The following is a 20,992-nucleotide window of genomic DNA, read 5'->3' on the forward strand; positions in this document are numbered from 1 at the left end:
CAAACGAAAGGTGTTAATAAGTATTTTAAAAGGGAGTGGGCCTTAGTTCTATAGGTGGACGCCGTTTCGAAATATCGCCATAAAGGTGGACCAGGGGTGACTCTAGAATGTGTTTGTACGATATTGGTATCAAATTAAAGGTATTAATGAGAGTTTTAAAAGGGAGTGGTGGTAGTTGTATATGTGAAGGCGTTTTCCAGATATCGACCAAAATGTGGACCAGGGTGACCCAGAACATCATCTGTTGGATACCGCTAATTTATTTATATATGTAATACCTGCCAAGATTTCAAGGGTTTTTTATTTCGCCCTGCAGAACTTTTCCATTTTCTTCTACTTAATATGGTAGGTGTCACAACCGTTTTACAAAGTTTTTTCTAAAGTTATATTTCGCGTCAATAAACCAATCCAATTACCATATTTCATCCCTTTTTCCGTATTTGGTATAGAATTATGGCATTTTTTTTCATTTTTCATAATTTTCGATATCGAAAAAGTGGGCGTGGTCATAGTCGGATTTCGTTAATTTTGTATACCAAGATAAAGTGCGTTCAGATAAGTATGTGAACTAAGTTCAGTAAAGATATGTCAATTTTTGCTCTAGTTATCGTGTTAATGGCCATGCGGAAGGACAGACGGACGACTGTGTATAAAAACTGGGCGTGGCTTCAACCGATTTCGCCCATTTTCACAGAAAACAGTTAAAGTCATAAAATCTATCCCCTACCAAACCTCAAAAGGATTGGTAAATTTTTGTTCGACTTATGGCATTAAAAGTATCCTAGACAAATTAAATGAAAAAGGGCGGAGCCACGCCCATTCTGAAATTTTCTTTTAATTTGTATTTTGTTACTGTAAAGATATAAAATTTTTTGTTAAAATTTTACTTAAAAAAATTTTTTTTTTTAAAGTGGGCGTAGTCCGATTTTGCTGATTTTTATTAAGCGTACATATGTATAGTAATAGGAGTAACGTTCCTGCCAAATTTCATCATGATATCTTCAACGACTGCCAAATTACAGCTTGCAAAAGTTTTAAATTACCTTCTTTTGAAAGTGGGCGGTGCCACGCCCATTGTCCAAAATTTTACTAATTTTCTATTCTGCGTCATAAGTTCAACTCACCTACCAAATTTCGTCGCTTTATCTGTCTCTGGTAATGAATTATTGCACTTTTTCGGTTTTTCGAAATTTTCGATATCGAAAAAGTGGGCGTGGTTATAGTCCGATATCGTTCATTTTAAATAGCGATCTGAGATAAGTGCTCAGGAACCTACATACCAAATTTCATCAAGATACCTCAAAATTTACTCAAGTTATCGTGTTAACGGGCGGGCGGACGGACATGGCTCAATAAAATTTTTTTTCGATCCTGATGATTTTGATATATGGAAGTCTATATCTCTCTCGATTCCTTTATACCTGTACATTGTAAATTTAAAAATCGCTCATTGCTCTGTGAAAATCGTATTCTAGGGATCAAAATAAGAAACTTTGCCGAAGGAACCATACCTCTAAAACGAATTTCTAATAATTTTTTTTAATTTCTTTTCTATTACTAAGTTAAATTTATTTTTTCATTTACATATGTTCTGACTAAATAAATTTCTAAAGAGAAAAATAAACTCCAAAAAGAAACAAGTAAGGAAGGCTAAGTTCGGGTGTAACCGAACATAACATACTCAGTTGAGAGCTATGGAGACAAAATAAGGAAAATCAATCTGGGGTAACCCTGGAATGTGGTTGTATAACATATGTATCAAATGAAAGGTATTAAAGAGTATTTTAAGAGAGAGTAGGCCATAGTTCTATGGATGAACGCCATTTAGGGATATCGCCATAAAGGTGGACCAGGGCTGACTCTAGAATTTGTTTGTACGATATGGGTATCAAATGAAAGGTGTTACTGAGCATTTTAAGAAGGAGTGGGCCTTAGGTCTATCGGCGGACGCCTTTTCGAGATGTCCCCATTAAGGTGGACCAGGGGTGATTCTATAATGTGTTTGTACGATATGGGTATCAAATGAAAGGTGGTAATGAGTATTTTAAAAGGGAATGGGCTTTAGTTCTATAGGTGAACGCCTTTTCGAGAAATCGCCATAAAGGTGGACCAGGGGTGACTCTAGAATATGTTTGTACGATATGGGTATCAAATGAAAGCTGTTAATGAGTATTTTGAAAAGGAGTGATCCTTAGTTCCATAGGTGGACGCCGTTTCAAGATATAGCCATAAAGGTGGACCAGGGTTGTCTCTAGAATGTGTTTGTACGATATGGGGATCAAATGAAAGGTGATACTGAGCATTTTAGGAGGGAGTGGGCATTAGGTCTATAGGTGGACGCCTTTTCGAGATATCGCCATTAGGGTGGGCCAGGGGTGACTCTAGAATGTTTGTACGGTATGGGTATCAAACGAAAGGTGTTACTGAGCATTTTAAGAGGGAGTGGGCATGAGGTCTATAGGTGGACGCCTTTTCGAGATATCGTCATTAGGGTGGGCCAGGGGTGACTCTAGAATGTGTTTGTACGATATGTGCATCAAACGAAAGGTGTTACTGAGCATTTTAAGAGGGAGTGGGCATTAGGTCTATAGGTGGACGCCCTTTCGAGATATCGCCATTAGGGTGGGCCAGGGGTGACTCTAGAATGTTTGTACGATATGGGTATCAAACGAAAGGTGTTACTGAGCATTTTAAGAGGGAGTGGGCATTAGGTCTATAGGTGGACGCCTTTTCGAGATATCGCCATTAGGGTGGGCCAGGGGTGACTCTAGAATGTGTTTGAACGTTATATGGGTATCAAATGAAAGGTGGTAAGGAGTATTTTAAAAGGGAGTAATCCTTAGTTCTATAGGTGGACGCCTTTTCGAGATATCGCCATAAAGGTGGACCAAGGGTGACTCTAGAATGTTTGTACGATATGGGTATCAAACGAAAGGTGTTACTGAGCATTTTAAGAGGGAGTGGGCATTAGGTCTATAGGTGGACGCCTTTTCGAGATATCGCCATTAGGGTGGGCCAGGGTGACTCTAGAATGTGTTTGTACGATATGGGTATCAAATGAAAGGTGGTAAGGAGTATTTTAAAAGGGAGTAATCCTTAGTTCTATAGGTGGACGCCTTTTCGAGATATCGCCATTAGGGTGGGCCAGGGGTGACTCTAGAATGTTTGTACGATATGGGTATCAAATTAAAGGTATTAGATGTATATGTGAAGGCGTTCTCGCGATATCGACCAAAATGTGGACCAGGTGATCCAGAAAATCATCTGTAGGGTACTGCTAATTTATTTATATATGCAATACCACTAACAGTATTCCTGCCAAGATTCCAAGGGCTGTTGATTTCGCCTTGTAGAACTTTTTCATTTTCTTCTACTTAATATGGTAGGTGTCACACCCATTTTACAAAGTTTTTCCAAAATTATATTTTGCGTCAACAAACCAATCCAGTTACCATGTTTCATCCCTTTTTTCGTATTTGGTATAGAATTATGGCATTTTTTTCATTTTTCGTAATTTTCGATATCGATAAAGTGGGCGTGGTTATGGTCAGATTTCGCCCATTTTCTATACCAAGAAAAAGTGAGTTCAGGTAAGTACGTGAGCTAAGTTTAGTAAAGATATATCGGATTTTGCTCAAGTTATTGTGTTAACGGCCGAGCGGAAGGACAGACGGTGGACTGTGTATAAAAACTGGGCGTGGCTTCCACCGATTTCGCCCATTTTCACAGAGAACAGTTACCGTCATAGAATCTATGCTCCTACCAAATTTGAGAAGGATTGGTAAATTTTTGTTCGACTTATGGCAATAAAAGTATTCTAGACAAACTAAATGAAAATGGGCGGAGCCACGCCCATTTTGAAATTTTCTTTTATTTTTGTATTTTGTTGCATCATATTATTACTGGAGTTGAATTTTGACTTAATTTACTTATATACAGTAAAGATATTAAATTTTTTGTTAAAATTTGAATTAAAAAAAATTTTTTTTTAAAAAGTGGGCGTGTTCTTCATCCAATTTTGCTAATTTTTATTTAGCACATATAGAGTAATAGTAGTAACGTTCCTGCCAAATTTCATCATGATATCTTCAACGACTGCCAAATTACAGCTTGCAAAACTTTTAAATTACCTTCTTGTAAAAGTGGGCGGTGCCACGCCCATTGTCCAAAATCTTACTAATTTTCTATTCTGCGTCATAACGTCAACCCATCTACCAAGTTTCGTCGCTTTATCTGTCTTTTGTAATGAATTATCGCACTTTTTCGGTTTTTCGAAATTTTCGATATCGAAAAAGTGGGCGTGGTTATAGTCCGATATCGTTCATTTTAAATAGCGATCTGAGATGAGTGCTCAGGAACCTACATACCAAATTTCATCAAGATACCTCAAAATTTATTCAAGTTATCGTGTTAACGGACGGACGGACGGACGGACGGACATGGCTCTATCAAATTTTTTTTCGATCCTGATTATTTTGATATATGGAAGTCTATATCTATCTCGATTCCTTTATATATGTACAACCAACCGTTATCCAATCAAACTTAATATACTCTGTGAGCTCTGCTCAACTGAGTATAAAAACATAGGCATTTCAAAGTGGGATTTTTCAAAATTTACCCCTACGACCCAAAGGGGGGACATCAGAATTCGTTTTAGAGGTATGGTTCCTTCGGCAAAGTTTCTTATTTTGGTCCCTAGAATATGATTTTCACAGAGCAATGGACGATTTTTTTTGCCTCCCCACAAATCGACCCGGCCTACTGTACAACCAACCGTTATCCCATCAAACTTAATATACTCTGTGAGCTCTGCTCAACTGAGTATAAAAATTATCAGAAAAAACAGTAGAAACATTAAAAAAATTAAACAGGGCCCTAAGGCAATTACCATAGAAGAATATAGGCGTAGATATCAGCAACATAAAACAGAGGTACCAAAGATTCCAAAACCAGATAAAATCAAAAGGAAGAGAGGAGGTAAAAAATTCAACCTTAGAAAATCGATAGCAATTTTTATCAAAAAATTTATTTATCCACAAACATAGAGGAAAGAATTCGATTAAAGACAGAAATAAGAAAAATCAAGGGCACATAAAGTAAGTTTTTTCAATGGAGAGTGCATTGCCTAATGATCTTGACTACGAGGCTATCAACCGCACTTTTGATAATCTAGAATTGGATAATAGGAATTTTAAGAAAGGTATAATATCATTAAAGAAATTAAAAGAAGCAGAAAAGTCATTAGTCTCACTTAAAAAAATGGTGGAAACTGATTGACATGCCTAGGGAACCCACCTTAAAAAATGTATTAATACCCGGACTAACCACAGCTGAAGAAAGATAGAGGTACGAAGTTATATGGGACGTACGGACTAATATTAATAAATAAATAAATAAACAAATATAAGAAAATTTTAGCAATTATTATTTCAAAATGGGAGGTATAGAATCCAAAGTAAAAGAACCCAGTGCAAACGTAATTAATTCCATTCGGGTCGTTGACCATAGTGAAGCATTATAATTTATAAAAATCTTGTTGATAATACTAATAATTTGCACTTGCCTCAATTTGTTTCTCAAATTATACTCAGCTCACAATAAATTCTTAAAGAAAAGATACATGAGCCGAGCAGATGGTCTAGACAAAGTTTAATTCTAAACGACAAATATATACCCCAATGGAGAAATGGGAAACCACTCTGAACAAGCTTGTAGAATAGAAGACCTTGGCGGAAAAATCTTATAAGTGTATCAACAAAAATACAACCATACTAAGATTTACTGTGTTGAAACTTACTTACTTACTTACTTACTTAATTGGCGCTTAACCGTCTAAACGGTTATGGCCGTCCAACAAGGCGCGCCAGTCGCTCCTTCGCTCCGCCAACCGGCGCCAATTGGTCACACCAAGGGAGTTTAAATCGTTTTCCACTTGGTCCTTCCAACGGAGTGGGGGCCGCCCTCTACCTCTGCTTCCATAGGCGGGTTCCGATAGAAACACTTTCTGTGTTGAAACACCTCACGACAATATTACAAACGTTAAACAATATAGGAAAAATCATACAAAGGGTATATAGCAATTTAACAGCTAAACATCAGATAGAAGCACAACAAATTTTTTCCAGTGTCAGGGATAAATTGGTATCCCCACTGAGTAGATATAACGTTGAGGCATTGGTCCCAACATCATTTGAAAAGGAAATAGAAAAAAATTTTGCTATCTTATTACCAGAAACTCAACCGAATTTAGGGGAAGCCCCAAAAATTGAAATTACTGATAAAAATTCGCAAAGAGAAAGCGACAAAATGCCACAAACAATAGTCGAATTTTTAAAGACTTTTTCGTCAGTTCTGCCAGAATTCGATGGTAAAGCTGAGAACTTAAATAGCTTCTTAGATGCTTTGGATATCCTAGAACAAATTAAGGTTACCCATGAAGCCATAGGAACAGCCAGAAACCTATTTAGCACCGAAAGCTCAATCGAAGCAATAAAATAAAAATTAAAAACAGTAATTAAAGGTGAACCAGTTGAAGTTTTGACAGCAAAACTCCTGAACATCCAGCAACGTAGTAAAACGGCAAACCAATACACTGCTGAAATTAGAAAGCTCACAAAATTGTTGGAAGGCGCTTACATATGTGACGGACTAACACCAGAGTTAGCAACCAAGTATGCTACACAATCAGCTGTAAAAGCTATGTGTAAAAACTGCTCCAACGACAAGGTAAAAACAATTATGCAAGCTGGAACGTTCACAACAATGAACGAATCCATATCAAAATTCACTAACAGTTGCACAGAGGTTACTGGAAATCCAAATTCAATGCTACATATTCGCCAACAAAATCAGTTCCGAGGTAACTTATGCAGGAATTACCAAAACAATAATTATAGAGGAAATTATAGACTTTCTTTCAATACCTATAATAATAATAACAATAATAACAGACAAACTAACCAAGGATCTGGTCGCAATTTCGGATCGCCAGGAAATACCCACAATAACACCAGAAATGTCCGAAATGTTACACAACAGGAAACCCAACAAACTCCACCTCAATAAATAGAAAATTATATATTTTCAATTTACACCTTAATAGCTACATATCTTCCAGAACAACTCTGAATGATTCCATATCAACCCTCCTAATCGATACGAGAGCGGATATTTCAATAATAAAAAAGGGTCAAATTGACGTAATGTCACGATAAATAATTCTCAAAAAACAGATGTAGGAGGAATTGGTCAAGGGATAACAAGCACTATTGGCACGCTTAAAGCGGACTTAAAATATGATTATCTATCAATTAGACCCAAATTTTACGTAGTAGAAGACAATTTCCCAATCCCATGCGATGGAATATTAGGATTAGATTTCATTAAAAAATATAACTGCATTTTGGATTATCAAACAGAAGGAGACACTCTAATATTGAGACCATATTACTACCCAGAAAACATAATAATTCAGATGACTAACAAACCAACAATCAATAGTATTTCAATTCCCGCACGATCAGAAGTAGTTCGACAAATTCACATTGAAAATAACAATTCAGATTTACTAATCCCACAACAAGAATTGTCTTAAGGTATTTTTATTGCAAACACAATAGCAAATTCAAAACAAACATTTGTTAGAGTTATAAATACAAAAAATAAAAATGCAACACTGCAAGATTTTAATATACGTACCGAAAATTTTAATGATTATGCAATAGTTAAAAATAATAAACTCAAAAATGAGGTCAACAATAAAGAAAAATTTGAAATATTAAACAAAAATTTTCCAAATTTTGCAAAGAAATCACTTAATGCATTATGTGAAGAGTTCATTGACATCTTTTCATTGGAAACAGAACCAATACCACTAATAATTTTTACAAGCAAAAACTTCATATGAAAGACTATAACCCAGTCTACGTAAAAAATTATAGAATACCAGAAGCTCATAAGAGTGAAATTAATAAACAAGTAAATAAATTAATTAAAGATGACATAATAGAACCTTCAATCTCCGAATTTAATAGTCCAATTTTATTAGCACCGAAAAAATCACTCCACAATTACCAAGAAAAAAGATGGAGAATGGTTGTACATTACAGATAGGTAAATAAAAAATTAACCGCAGATAAATTCCCTTTACCAAGAATTGATGACATACTAGATCAATAAGGAAGAGCTAAATATTTTTCATGCTTAGATTTAATTCTAGACATTACCAGATTGAACTCAGCGAAGAGTCAAGAGATATCACGTTCAGCAGAAAATGGTACTTATCGTTTTAAAAGATTACCGTATGGCGTTAAAGTAGCACCGAACTCATTCCAAAGAATGATGGAATTAGCATTTGCAGGCTTAAAACCTTCACAAGCATTCCTATACATGGACGATTTAGTCGTATTAGGATGCTCCGAAAATCATATGATTAAAAATTTACGAGATGTTTTCGCAACTTGTAGAAAATATAATTTAAAATTACATCCGAATAAATGCTTATATTTCAACCAAGAAGTAACTTATAAATGCACAAGCAAAGGAAATTTACCAGACCCCAATAAATTCGAAATAGTTAAAAAATTTCCCAACACCTAAAAATGCGGATGAGGAGAAAACATTCGTCGCATTTTGCAATTATTACAGCAGATTTATCCCAAATTTTGCAGAATATTCTAGAATAATAACAAGACTTTGCAAGAAAAATGTAGTTTTCGACTGGACAGAGTATTGCAAAAAATCCTTTGACTATTTGAAATCTGCGTTAATAAGCCCTAATATCCTACAATATCCTGATTTCAATATACAATTTTGTATAACAACTGACGCAAGTGGATATGCTTTCGGAGCAGTGCTAAGCCAAGAGTATGAAGGAAAACAATTGCCAATTGCCTATGCATCAAGATCATTTACTAAAGGAGAATTTAATAAAGCAACAATTGATATAGAATTAGCGGCCATTCATTGGGCCATAACATACTTTAGACCATACATTTACAGTAGACAATTTTTGGTCAAAACAGACCACAGACCCTTAACATTCCTATTTTCGATGAAAAATCCGTCATCAAAGTTAACTCGAATCAGATTAGATCTGGAAGAATATGACTTCGAGATGGAATGAAAGAAGCCGACAATTTAGGAATTAGGAAAATACAGTTGTCCTTAGAGGACAAATTGTTTAAAGATAATTATTGTTACCAAAGTTCTCAAAATCTAATTACAGCATTAACCCCAGAAGTTATGCATGTGACAAATAATGGAAAAATTAAAGAAATTCTTCACAAATTTCATGACGATCCTGTTTTTGGTGGCCACCCAGGAATAAATCGCATGACAAATAAAATAAACCAAAAATATTACTGGAAGGGAATGAAAAACGATATCAGAAAATATATCAAAAAATGCGTTCACTGAAATAAAAATAAAATAATAAAAAACTTGAAAGATCCTATGATTATAACCGAAACGCCCACAAAAGCGTTCGACACAGTACAAATAGATACGATAGGCCCTCTTCCCAGGTCGGAAAATGGAAATGAATATGCAGTTACTGTAGTATGTGACTTAACTAAGTATTTAGTTGCAATACCAATACCCAGCAAACACGCAAAAACAATAGCCAAAGCGATATTCGAAAATTTTATCCTAGTTTATGGTTGCATGAAGACAATTATAACAGATATGGGAAGCGAATATAAAAACAGCTTATTTGAGGAATTATGCAAGCTTCTAAAAATAAACCATAAAACATCAACACCTTACCACCATCAAACTTTAGGCACAGTTGAACGTAGTCATAGAACATTCAATGAATATGTACGTTCCTACATATCCATTGACAAAAACGATTGTGATGAATATCTTAAATACTTTGCGTATTGCTACAATACTACCCCATCTATCTACAGTTCATAATTATTGTCCATACGAATTAGTATTTGCCAAAAAACCACAGATTTATGAATTTTTAAGAGAAAATACAGTAAGCCCATTATACAATTATGAGGCTTACGACAAAGAAATTAAGTATAGGTAACAAATAGCGCAAGATAGAGCATATAAATTAGTAAAAGAGGCTAAAGAAAAACAAAAAATTAGTTATGATAGGAAAACTAAATCTCCTATATTTAGTCGATAGCATATATATAGGGTCCCGTGGAGTAGAAAGTAAGGAAATCTATATCACTAATCTTCATTATTTTTTTTTTAGAAATATAAATATAAGTTTGACCTGTTTCATCTAGGAAAACCTCGCCTTTTAGAGAGGTCATAACTTAGATAGTAGATATAAAGGTCCCTATAAGGTAGAAAAAATTGATAACAATAATTATTTTACTATAATTCCATTTAGAGTAGCAAATATCGATAAAAACAATGTAGAAAATAGAAACATAGAAAAAACAAATCAAAAAAATAAAAATAAGAAAATTGTAATACATAAAAATAGACTTAAACTCATGGAATAAGAGCACTTTAATTTTGTAAACACAAAGAACATTTTTATTGTATGCGAAAGAAAAATACAATAATAAAACAAAACAAAAGAGAAAAACAAATGTAAAAAATTCTTTGGAAATCAAGCTAAATGTCACAAAATACTGACAAAAAAAAAAAAAAAAAAAAAACAAAAACCAACAAACAAAATAAGCACAAACGGATTCAAAAATTAATAGTATAACTTGAGTAGCCATAGATAATTCGTGCACAAAATTATATATGTCTACTCTTTCAAAGGCGGATGGTGTAGCATTCACTCATTAAGTTATTCATTCATTTGTACAAACATATATCTCAACCCGTTTCAGAATGTCTTAAAATGCATTGACTCTTACATACATGTTAATACATTTGTACATACATATATTTTGGCTCGCTTTGGTACGGCCTGAGATTCATTGACACATTCATTCATTTGTACAAACATATATTTTCTACATGCCACGGTAACTAAGCCGTGCAATGTCTGGTAACCTGAACCTTGGTATGTTACTGTTTAGAGCATTGCTCGCCACAAGCCTTTACCTGTATACAAATTATTAACATGACTCATTTATGCTTGCGTTGCAGATTCCATAGCTAATTTTATGTATGCTTAGAATGCAGTTCCCAGAGAACTGAAAGTATATGTATGCAATACAACTGAACTGAATGTATATGTATGTAATACACTTAGTTTGTAAGTATTAGTGTAAGTAGGTATTTTAGCTGATTTTGTATAATTTTGTATAAAAGAAACATCTTTTTAATAAAGAACTCAATTCCGTCTGGTGCCGCTAAATGGGCACTACACCAAACCCAATTACTTTTTTTTCCCCATTATTACAACGCCCGTCGTCCAAAATGTTTCCATATTTCTATTTCTTGTCACTATCGGTCTTTTTGGTAATAAATTATGGATTTTTTTAATTTTCGGAATCGAATAAATAAAATAAATAAAAATAAAAAATTGGGCGTGGTTATCGTTCGATTTTGCCACGTTCAATACCAATCTATTTTGGGTCCAGATTGGCAGTATACCAAATTTCGTGAAGATATTTCAGGTTTTATTCTAGTTATCCTGTTAACGGACAGGCAGACGGACATGTCTTGATTAAAATATATTTCAATGCTGATGATTTTGATATACATATGTAAGGAAAACTTTATCTATCTGGACTCCCTTATGCCATTAAGTACTACCGCTATCCAAATAAAGTTATAATACCCTTGTGTACAAGTACACGTTGGGTATAAAGTATAAGTAATCGCTAAAAACAAGCTAGATAGTTGAAAAGCGGGAAAGCCCAAAGAAACTCACTTTTTAAAAGGTTTTATTTAGCTTAACTTGACAGGCTGGCTGGCTGGCTGGCACGAATTTTGTAATAGAAATTTAAGTAACTTCCCGATAAGCTACAAGTTTGAAACTTGGAATATAGTTCAGAACCTGATGACAATGCAATAATAAAAAAAGCCGATAGGTGGCGCATGGATCGAAATATTTCAAAAAATCGTATTTGTGGTCCGATTTTTTTCATATTTGGAACACATAATACATACATGAATAGAAAGCGACCTATGAAAAAAATCGCCGCTAGGTGGTGCAAGGATCGAGATATGCAAAAAAGCCGTATTTGTGGTCTGATTTGGTTCATAATTGGAACACATAATACATACATGAATGGAAAGGGACCTATGAAAAAAGAATTGCAGATAGGTGGCGCAAGGATCGAGATATTCAAAAAAATCTTATTTTTGGTCCGATTTGGTTCATATTTGTAACACATAATACATACAAGAATACAAAGACACCTATGAAAAAAAATCGTATTTTTGGTCCGATTTGGTTCATATTTGGAACACATAATACATACATGAATAGAAAGGGACCTATGAAAAAAGAATCGCCGCTAGGTGGCGCAAGGATCGAGATATTCAAAAAAATCGTATTTGTGGTCCGATTTGGTCCATATTTGTTACACATAATACATACATGAATAGAAAGCGACCTACGATGTCCGATTTGGCGCACATTTGGAATAAATATTATATACAGTCCGGTAGAAGTGAGTGACATCAAAATAGTTTGGAGTTCGTGGAGGGACAAGCGTACGTGGCGCAGAGTCGAGTAAAGTCTTTGGAAGGATTATGTATTGAGGACATAGATTGTAAACAATTGTCAGAAAAGAGTCCGTGTAATAATGAGTCACTAAATGAACTAAATATAATGAAAAATAATAGGCTATTAAATAAAGACTAAAACTTGAAAATGAAATATTAAAAAAAAAAATTTTTAAGTTAAACGGTTTTATTGAAAACAATACTCACATGAAGTGATAATAATACTAAAAGCTAGAATATAATTAGGTAGGTTTTAGGTACTAGTCATCACACTCCTCATCAATCTAGGGCGTTGATCATACAATTAAATAAAAGCGTTGGACGCTTCAAATTTCTATTGATAGTCATACATAAGACCAACCGAACCTTAATAAGGTTAATACGCCTCACATTTTTAGAAATTTCACGCGCCCAACGCTTTTATTTAATTCTCTGATCAACGCCCTAGATTGATGAGAAGTGTGATGACTAGTACCTAGGACCTACCTTATTATTTTCTAGCTTTTAGTATTATTATTACTTCATGTAAGTATTGTTTTCAATAAAACCGTTTAACTTAAAAATTTTTTTTAATTATTTTATTTACAAAAAAGTTAGCTATTAAACTAGCTGCGAGTCATGCAATGTTGCCATAGAAATAACTACCGCTCACTACTTTACGTCTGGTGTTCATGCACGTGTAACCAACTCTGAGTTTCCTTCTGCCATCGCCTTGGAAATATTTTCAGCTCTTTTCAAAGAAAATAGTCAAATAATAATGCGTAGTAATTTATTTGACTTGTTTGACACCAACTTATCGATAACACGTAGTTAGCTTCTCTTCCTGCCAGGTATTTATAGAAACACTTAATTGCCTCTTGTTTTTGTATAACACTGTACACTCATATGTATGTACATGTATACACTGCTTAATATCTTTTGTACTAACAACCCAAATAATTGTATGATACCTTTTTATCCACAGATCCACCATCTCCACCAATAATATCTGGATATATGGCAGGCCAAATTATACCAGCTGGTTCAGTGCAAAAATTATTATGTGTCTCATCAGGTGGAAATCCTTTAGCCACTCTAACATGGTTCAAAAATGATAAAAGAGTAAGTTAAATTAAATTACTATGAACAAGTGATATACAAAACTTTTAAATTCACAAAAGTTTTTTCAAACTTTATATTTTCGATGTTTGTACATATGTATATAATAAATCCCACTAACGATTTTTTCCAGTCTCACTCTTTCAGCTTGTAATTCCTAAATCAAAAATATCACATATAAATTTTGTTGCCGATTGGAGACGGTTAAAACGTGTCATACTGCGGAAGACTAATTGAATTCAAATTAAAATGAAATTGTTTGATACCTAATACCCGAAATCGATAATACTAAAGTTGGGGATCTCACATGTAAATTGTGGGCCCGAAAAGAAGCTGGTGTCGCGCAGTGATTAAAGTTCAAATTTTTACATATTTAGACTTGATAATAAAATCTGTCCTTGGATCCATGCAAAACATGCCTTAACCGTTTCCAATCGGGACAAAAAATTGTTATTTGATATGGCCAAATATAATAGTACCGATTTTGTGTATTGAAAACAAAAAATTCAATTTTAATTTTTTTAGACTCCATAGAAGAGTCTTAACTTTGACCCCTCTGCGACGCAAAACCCCTTAACCGTCTTCAATCGGGACCAAAATTTAAATCCGAAACTTTTGACTCTGGTTTTATAACCGTCAGGGGGATGAGACCGGAAAAAATCGTTTATTTGATTATAAGGACCACTGTAATGCATGGGTTCCTAAGACTTACCTTGATAGGGTTTCGGAATTCATTTGTACAGACCAAATTGTTTTTTTTATAGACACTTGGTTAGAGGGCATGCGTTTTTTAAATTAATTTCATTATTCTGGTCTTGAGAAGCTCTATAATTACTTCTAATGTTCTTTTCAGCTTTGCAGTCAATCTTTCATAGTTTAGTAAAACGAAAAACCACAGTTTAAGGGAAAGGACAATTTACTATAGAGCCATTTCCATTTACTATAGAGCTTCTCAAGATGGAAAAATTACATAAAATTGTTAAAATCAAATATCAAATAACCAAGCTAAAAAAGGTTTCGGAGGTATTCACAAGGATACAAAAAAAAAAAATAAAATAAGATAAAATAAAATAAAATAAAATAAAAGAAGCATCCAACTTAGGGTTGGATTTTTCTTTTTTCGACGTAATCTACGGTATACTATACATACATATAAGGCTGCCAACCCTCCGGTCTCCGCCGGTCGACTGCGGGTTTTAGTGTTCTTCTTCGTTAGCCGGGTTTCGGATGCTAATCTCCGTGTCTGGAGGCGTGAAAATTCAAAACTTATTTGGTTATGTATGAAAGCAATAAATCTTTATATTTAAATTTTTATTAGGAACACTAAACTACTCATTATTGCTGTTTGAGATACTAAATGGGAGTTTTGCTAGATTTCAAATTAAAAAATTTTGAAATCTTGGGGCTTCTTTTGAAATTCGATGCTACTATTTCGGATTTTTTTCAGCAACAATGTTGACCCAGTTTGTTGATGCCACATATATGATATGTTCTGTCTAGTTTAGAATGAGGTAAAGAATGGATTCGTTTATGCATCACGATTGTCAACCAGTAGCCTTTACCTTTTTTTTTACGGTAGCTTCAACCGATTATTCTGCAGCCTCCACCGGCTAAAAGCAACCGAAGAAGTCGGTAGCCTCAAGCAGAAGAAAATTAAAAGTTAGCAATGCTCATCCATCCATTCGGTGAAGGTGAATGAAGGTGGTCTAACTAAATTTGGCATACTACTTCTACTGAGCACGAGTAAGGCTTCTACTAAAAATGAGCGTGATTGGTATATAGCGACGCCTTGTTTTTATATATCAAACCTTTCCTATAAATTGATTTCTTCGATGCTCCAATTCCTATTTCAGCCATTAGCTTCAAATTTGGCATGTTGGTTGGCTACATGATTTTAAATCAACAAACGTGAAAATTAAAAAAAATGGGCATGAAAAAAACGCCCGTCATACAAATATTAAAAGGTAAAACCGTTGAGAAGTAAATGGCGTTTACAAAAATTTTAAAGTTCTAACTGTTCTCTCGTTTTTGTTTTTTTATTTTGACTTTGTTTTCATAATAATAAAAAATACATACAATAAATATTATTTTTCTAACATTGTATTATTTTATGTAGAACAGAATTTTTAATCGGTAAAAACAATATTTTTTGGGTGGGCAAGGAATATTTCCAGCATAAACAAGCATCTTCTGAGGGATATTCTTCCAATTTAGAGTAATCGTTTTTCTATAATTTGGTGGACCTAAACTCATGTTTTATGCCGACCAAAAACTTTAGCTACTGAGGCAGGGGAACTTCTGGTGCCTAGGCAATTCCGAGGACGATACAGATTCTCTTAAATATTTTTGATGTGGGTTGACCCATCACTTGAACGTAGGACTTTCGGTATTATAGCCCAGCACAATATCTATACAACAGCGGCTGGCTTTGACCATAAAGCTGGTAAATTCAGCCCAGACGAACCAAGAAACTTCAGCTGAAGGATGAGGTTCAGCTAAGCTGCGAGCGTCTTTGATGGCGTGGGCATGTTATGGTGCCGTGAAAGCCCGGTGTAACTAGATAATGATAATATTACTTTTGAAGATTACATACTGCTTATCCATTATAATTATGTATTTTTCACTAAGCAATACATTTTTTAATTAGGAAGGACTTCTCCGACCAGTCAAAACCAAAATTGGATCCAGACAAAGTGGCTTCCTATCATGTTACTTATTTCACCTAATGCTGGAGAAATCAATTCTAACAGCAGATCCATGGTCATATACGTACAATTGCTGGCGTATGCTGTTGATATTATTATCATAGGCCTTAGCAAACGCGCCATAAGTTGTACCCTCTCCAATTAATGAATGAATAGGGCAAAAAACCAACTAACGCGTACCTCCAACCTAGATAATTCCTTTCAGCAGTAGCGAGAACACTTGAGAGTAGGGCTGGTCTCCTAATCCACACAATAATACACAAAAACCGATTTTAAAACAATTAGAAACTATTTTATAGTTTTATCATGGAAACGCCTACCTATCATCAGATATTTTTCTCTGCTTTCGCTGGCGATATCCTTGGAACGGTTAAAGGTAAAACTACGAAACTTGCTGTGCAGATTCCTTATTCAAGGTTGATATGTTCCAGCAAAAACTATAAAAATTTAAGGACAACTTCGACCACTTTCTATATAAAAGCACAAAAATACGTATTGGGGGCACATATATGGTGGCATCTCTGTAACTTGTAAAAATACAATGCTAAAATTTTAGAGAAGTAAGCCTATAGGTAGACTACAAATACATATTAAACAATTTTGTAAAAAGGGTCAATTTTGTAAAAATAGACCAATTTGAAAATAGCTTAGTTAGGTATCGGAACATCGAAAAAATCTAATTATAGGAAGTATTCGATATACATATGAAAAGTAGGCGTGGTTATACACCGATTACGCCCATTTTTAATAGAAGCATTATTCGTGGTCCATCTTAGTTTCCTGCATTGGCTTCGGTTCTAAATATCAACGAAACAAACAAGTAGGCTAGTCCATAGAATTTCCGAATCAGTGTTAAAGCATATCACACATTCCCACTTGAAGTCTTATTTGCGAATACTTGCATATCTAACATAAATCGAAAGACAACAAATTTTTAAGACTTAAAAGGAAATTTACTGTCCATAATTATTATATCATATGGCGGCCGTCCAAAGCCACATGAAAAATTTAGAAACAAGTTTTTCTAAGCATGGTCGTCCGTCGACAGTGATTTGCAAACACTGCGATTGTATTTCTGCCATGAAAAAGCGTTTCAGTGAAAACTCATCTACCTTGCAAATGCCGTTCGGATATGGCGTAAAGCATGTGATCCAGTTTCTCCAATTTGTACGAAAAATTAAAACGGAGCAGGACGCAAATTGGAAGAGAGGAGGTATATCGCGCGTTGAAGTTAATTTCTTTTTTTGTACTTATTATATCAAGACTTTTATAAATAAAAATCCCAGATAATTATTTTTGAAAACTCAAACAAAGTAAAAATTTATAGATAGTTTCGGATGATTGAAAACAATTTTATTGCGCAAAATTATTTTGAAGAGCTTTTTTATACTTTATGAAATTTTTGTGATGTTTTTGAAATTTGAAAATCATATAATTATAATTTGGATATATGTATGTATGTTATATTCAAATAATTCTTAAGGCTGGGTTTCCTCGAAAGCGGTGCCGCTATACAGCGGCCGTTACATAGTGGTAGAGTATGTTGTCAAAAATGTTGCAGTGTAAAAGTAATTATGAAAGTAATTATGTATAAACTAAGAAGACGGTGAAGTTCACCGTAACGTAACATAGCGGCAGGGCAAAAAATATTACGGCCGTCATGACGGTAGAAACTCGTTCATCACCGTTTTTTGCCACCGCTATTGTCAAAGCGGTTAACATTTTGTCAAATATTTATAAAATAAACAATATTTTTGAATTAAAATTTTTTTGAACATGTTTTATTTTTAAACGGTTTTATTTAGGCTGGCTGGCACGAATTTTGTAATTGAAATTTAAGTAACTTCCCGATAAGCTACAAATTTGAAACTTGGAATATAGTTCAGAACCTGATGACAATGCAATAGCAAGAAAAAAAAACTCCGGCAGGTGGCGCATGGATCGAAATATTTCAAAAAATCGTATTTGTGGTCCGATTTTTTTCATTTTTGGAAAACATAATACATACATGAATAGAAAGCGACCTATGAAAAAATCGCCGCTAGATGGCGCAAGGATCGAGATATTCAAAAAATTTTTTCATATTTGGAACACATAATACATACAATAATAGAAAGCGACCTACGATGTCCGATTTGGCTCATATTTGGAACAAATATGACATACAGTCCGGTAAAAGTGACATCAAAATAGTTTGGAGTTCGTGGAGGAACAAGCGCAGGGTTGGGTAAAGTCTTTGGAAGGATTATGTATTGCGGACATAGATTATAACAAATTGTCAGAAAAGATTCCGTATAATAATGAGTCACTAAATGAACTAAATAGAATGACAAATAATAGGCAATTATATAAAGACTGAAACTTGAAAATAAAATAATTTAACAAAAAATTTAAAGTTAAACGGTTTTATTGAAAACAATACTTACATGAAGTAATAATAATGCTAAAAGCTAAAAAATAATTATGTAGGTTCTAGGTACTAGTCATCACACTCCTCATCAATCTAGTGTGTTGATCAGACAATTAAATAAAAGCGTTGGACGCGTAAAATTTCTATTGATAGTCATATATAAGACCAACTGAACCTTAATAAGGTTATGCTACGCCTCACATTTTTAGAAATTGTACGCGCCCAACACTTTTATTTAATTGTCTGATCAACGCCCTAGATTGATGAGGAGTGTGATGACTAGTACCTAGGACCTACCTAATTATTTTCTAGCTTTTAGTATTATTATTACTTCATGTAAGTATTGTTTTCAATAAAACCGTTTAACTAAACATTTTTTTTAATTTTATTGTATGTGCAGTTAAAAAAATAAGACGAAAAATTAAAAAAAGGGAAAATGTAAAATAAAATATTGTGGATCGTCTGCCATAAGTGTTCATAGTTTCCTACAAAGTGGTGACGCTGAAAACGGTGAGTATACCGGCCGTTCTTTAGCGGTCATAATAAAGCGGCACCGCTTTCCGAGGAAACCAAGCCTTTAGACTTATCTTTTTCTCGAACCTTTGTAAATTTATTTCTCTTATTTTTGGCAAATTATAAAATGACGTCTGAAACATTTTGAAAAGCATTAAAAATAAACTCTTCTAAATATAGAATTCGTTAATTAAAATTTTCATATTTTTATAAACTTTCTATCAATAATAGCGCTGAAAAGTTTGTTTTCGCAAAAATTGTATTTGCATTGCTATAATGTATTATAAAAATAATTACATGCAACATTAAATTATTTTTATTACAGGTTAATTCCGTAATCCGTACCGCTGATAAATCAGTTTCTGCTGAAATAACTATTCTGGCTAATGTAACAGATAACCAAGCTCAATATCGATGCGAAGCATCTAATAGCGCGACTGAAATACCACATTTCGAGACCACAACTCTTAGTGTACATTGTAAGTATTTCGAAAGGAGCATATACCTTAATTGTATTATTTTTTATATGGAAAACATAACATCCAAACTCGTTTTCTTACAAAAAAAAAATTTGAAACTGCAAAATTCACATTATTTGATAAATCTCTTCGCCTTGTTCTGTTGCTTTTCCGACTGCGTGGATAATTGATGTATATTGGAACGATTTTCCGTCATCTCTTGTCAAATTTGGTTTGGAGGCAAACCGGTTCCGACGTTGCGCCATCATCAGTGTCGTTTTCTGTTCTGATGGATCGAGATAGTAAAAAAATCGTATTTGTGCTCCGATTAGGCTTATGTTTGGAGCACATATTACATACATGAATGGAAACCGCCCTATAAAAAAATCTCCATTAGGTGGCGTAATGATCGAGATATTCAAACAAACATCGTATTTGTGGTCCAATTTGGCCCATATTTGGAACACATATTACATACATGAGTAGAAAGCGAAATATGAAAAAATGCCGCCAAGTGGCGCAAGGATCGAGATAGTAAAAACTCGTATTTGGGGTTAGATTTGGATCATATTTGGAACACATATTATATACATTAATAGAAAGCGTCACATGAAAAAAAATCGCCGGCAGGTAGCGCAAGGATCAAGGTAGTAAAAAAAATCGTATTTGTGGTCCGATTCGGCTCATACTTGGAACACATATTACATACAGAAATAGAAATCGCTTTATGGAGGAGTTAGATCGTAACAAATTGTCAGGAAAGAGTCTTTGTAATAATGAAGCACTAAATGAACTAAATAATAGGAAATTAAATAAAATTGAAAAGAATACCTTTATTAAGTAGGAATAGTACTAAAAGCTATGCGTTGATCAGACAAATAAATAAAAGCGTTGGGCGCGTGAAATTTCTAAAAACGTGAGTCGTAGCATAACCTGATTAAGGTTCAGTTGGGCCTACTTATACATATATGAAAATTTGATTTGTAAAGATATGAGCGGTTGACTATCAATAGAAATTTGACGCGATCCACGCTTTTATTTATTTGTCTGATCAACGTCCTTTGGTGAGGAGTGTGATGACTAGGGCCTACCTAATTATTTTCTAGCTTTTAGTGTTATTATTACTTAATATAGGTATTATTTTCAATAGAGCCGTTTAGCTTACACTTTTTTTTTTAATTATTTTTTTCATAAAGTAATATTTT

General features: G+C 34.0%; 1 protein-coding gene across 5 annotated transcripts in view; it reads left to right on the forward strand.

Annotated features, from left to right (window-relative positions):
• sns (sticks and stones) overlaps positions 1-20,992 on the forward strand; it is a 1,009,476-nt gene that overhangs the window by 613,903 nt on the left and 374,581 nt on the right. For all 5 annotated transcript variants that reach the window (XM_067773057.1, XM_067773055.1, XM_067773053.1 and 2 more), the window contains 2 exons: positions 13,568-13,704; positions 19,655-19,808. In XM_067773057.1, coding sequence (XP_067629158.1) covers positions 13,568-13,704; positions 19,655-19,808 — 291 coding nt within the window. The remainder of the gene's footprint in view (positions 1-13,567; positions 13,705-19,654; positions 19,809-20,992) is intronic.

Source organism: Eurosta solidaginis, chromosome 3, assembly GCF_040869045.1.
Source record: "Eurosta solidaginis isolate ZX-2024a chromosome 3, ASM4086904v1, whole genome shotgun sequence".
Classification (NCBI taxonomy): domain Eukaryota; kingdom Metazoa; phylum Arthropoda; class Insecta; order Diptera; family Tephritidae; genus Eurosta; species Eurosta solidaginis.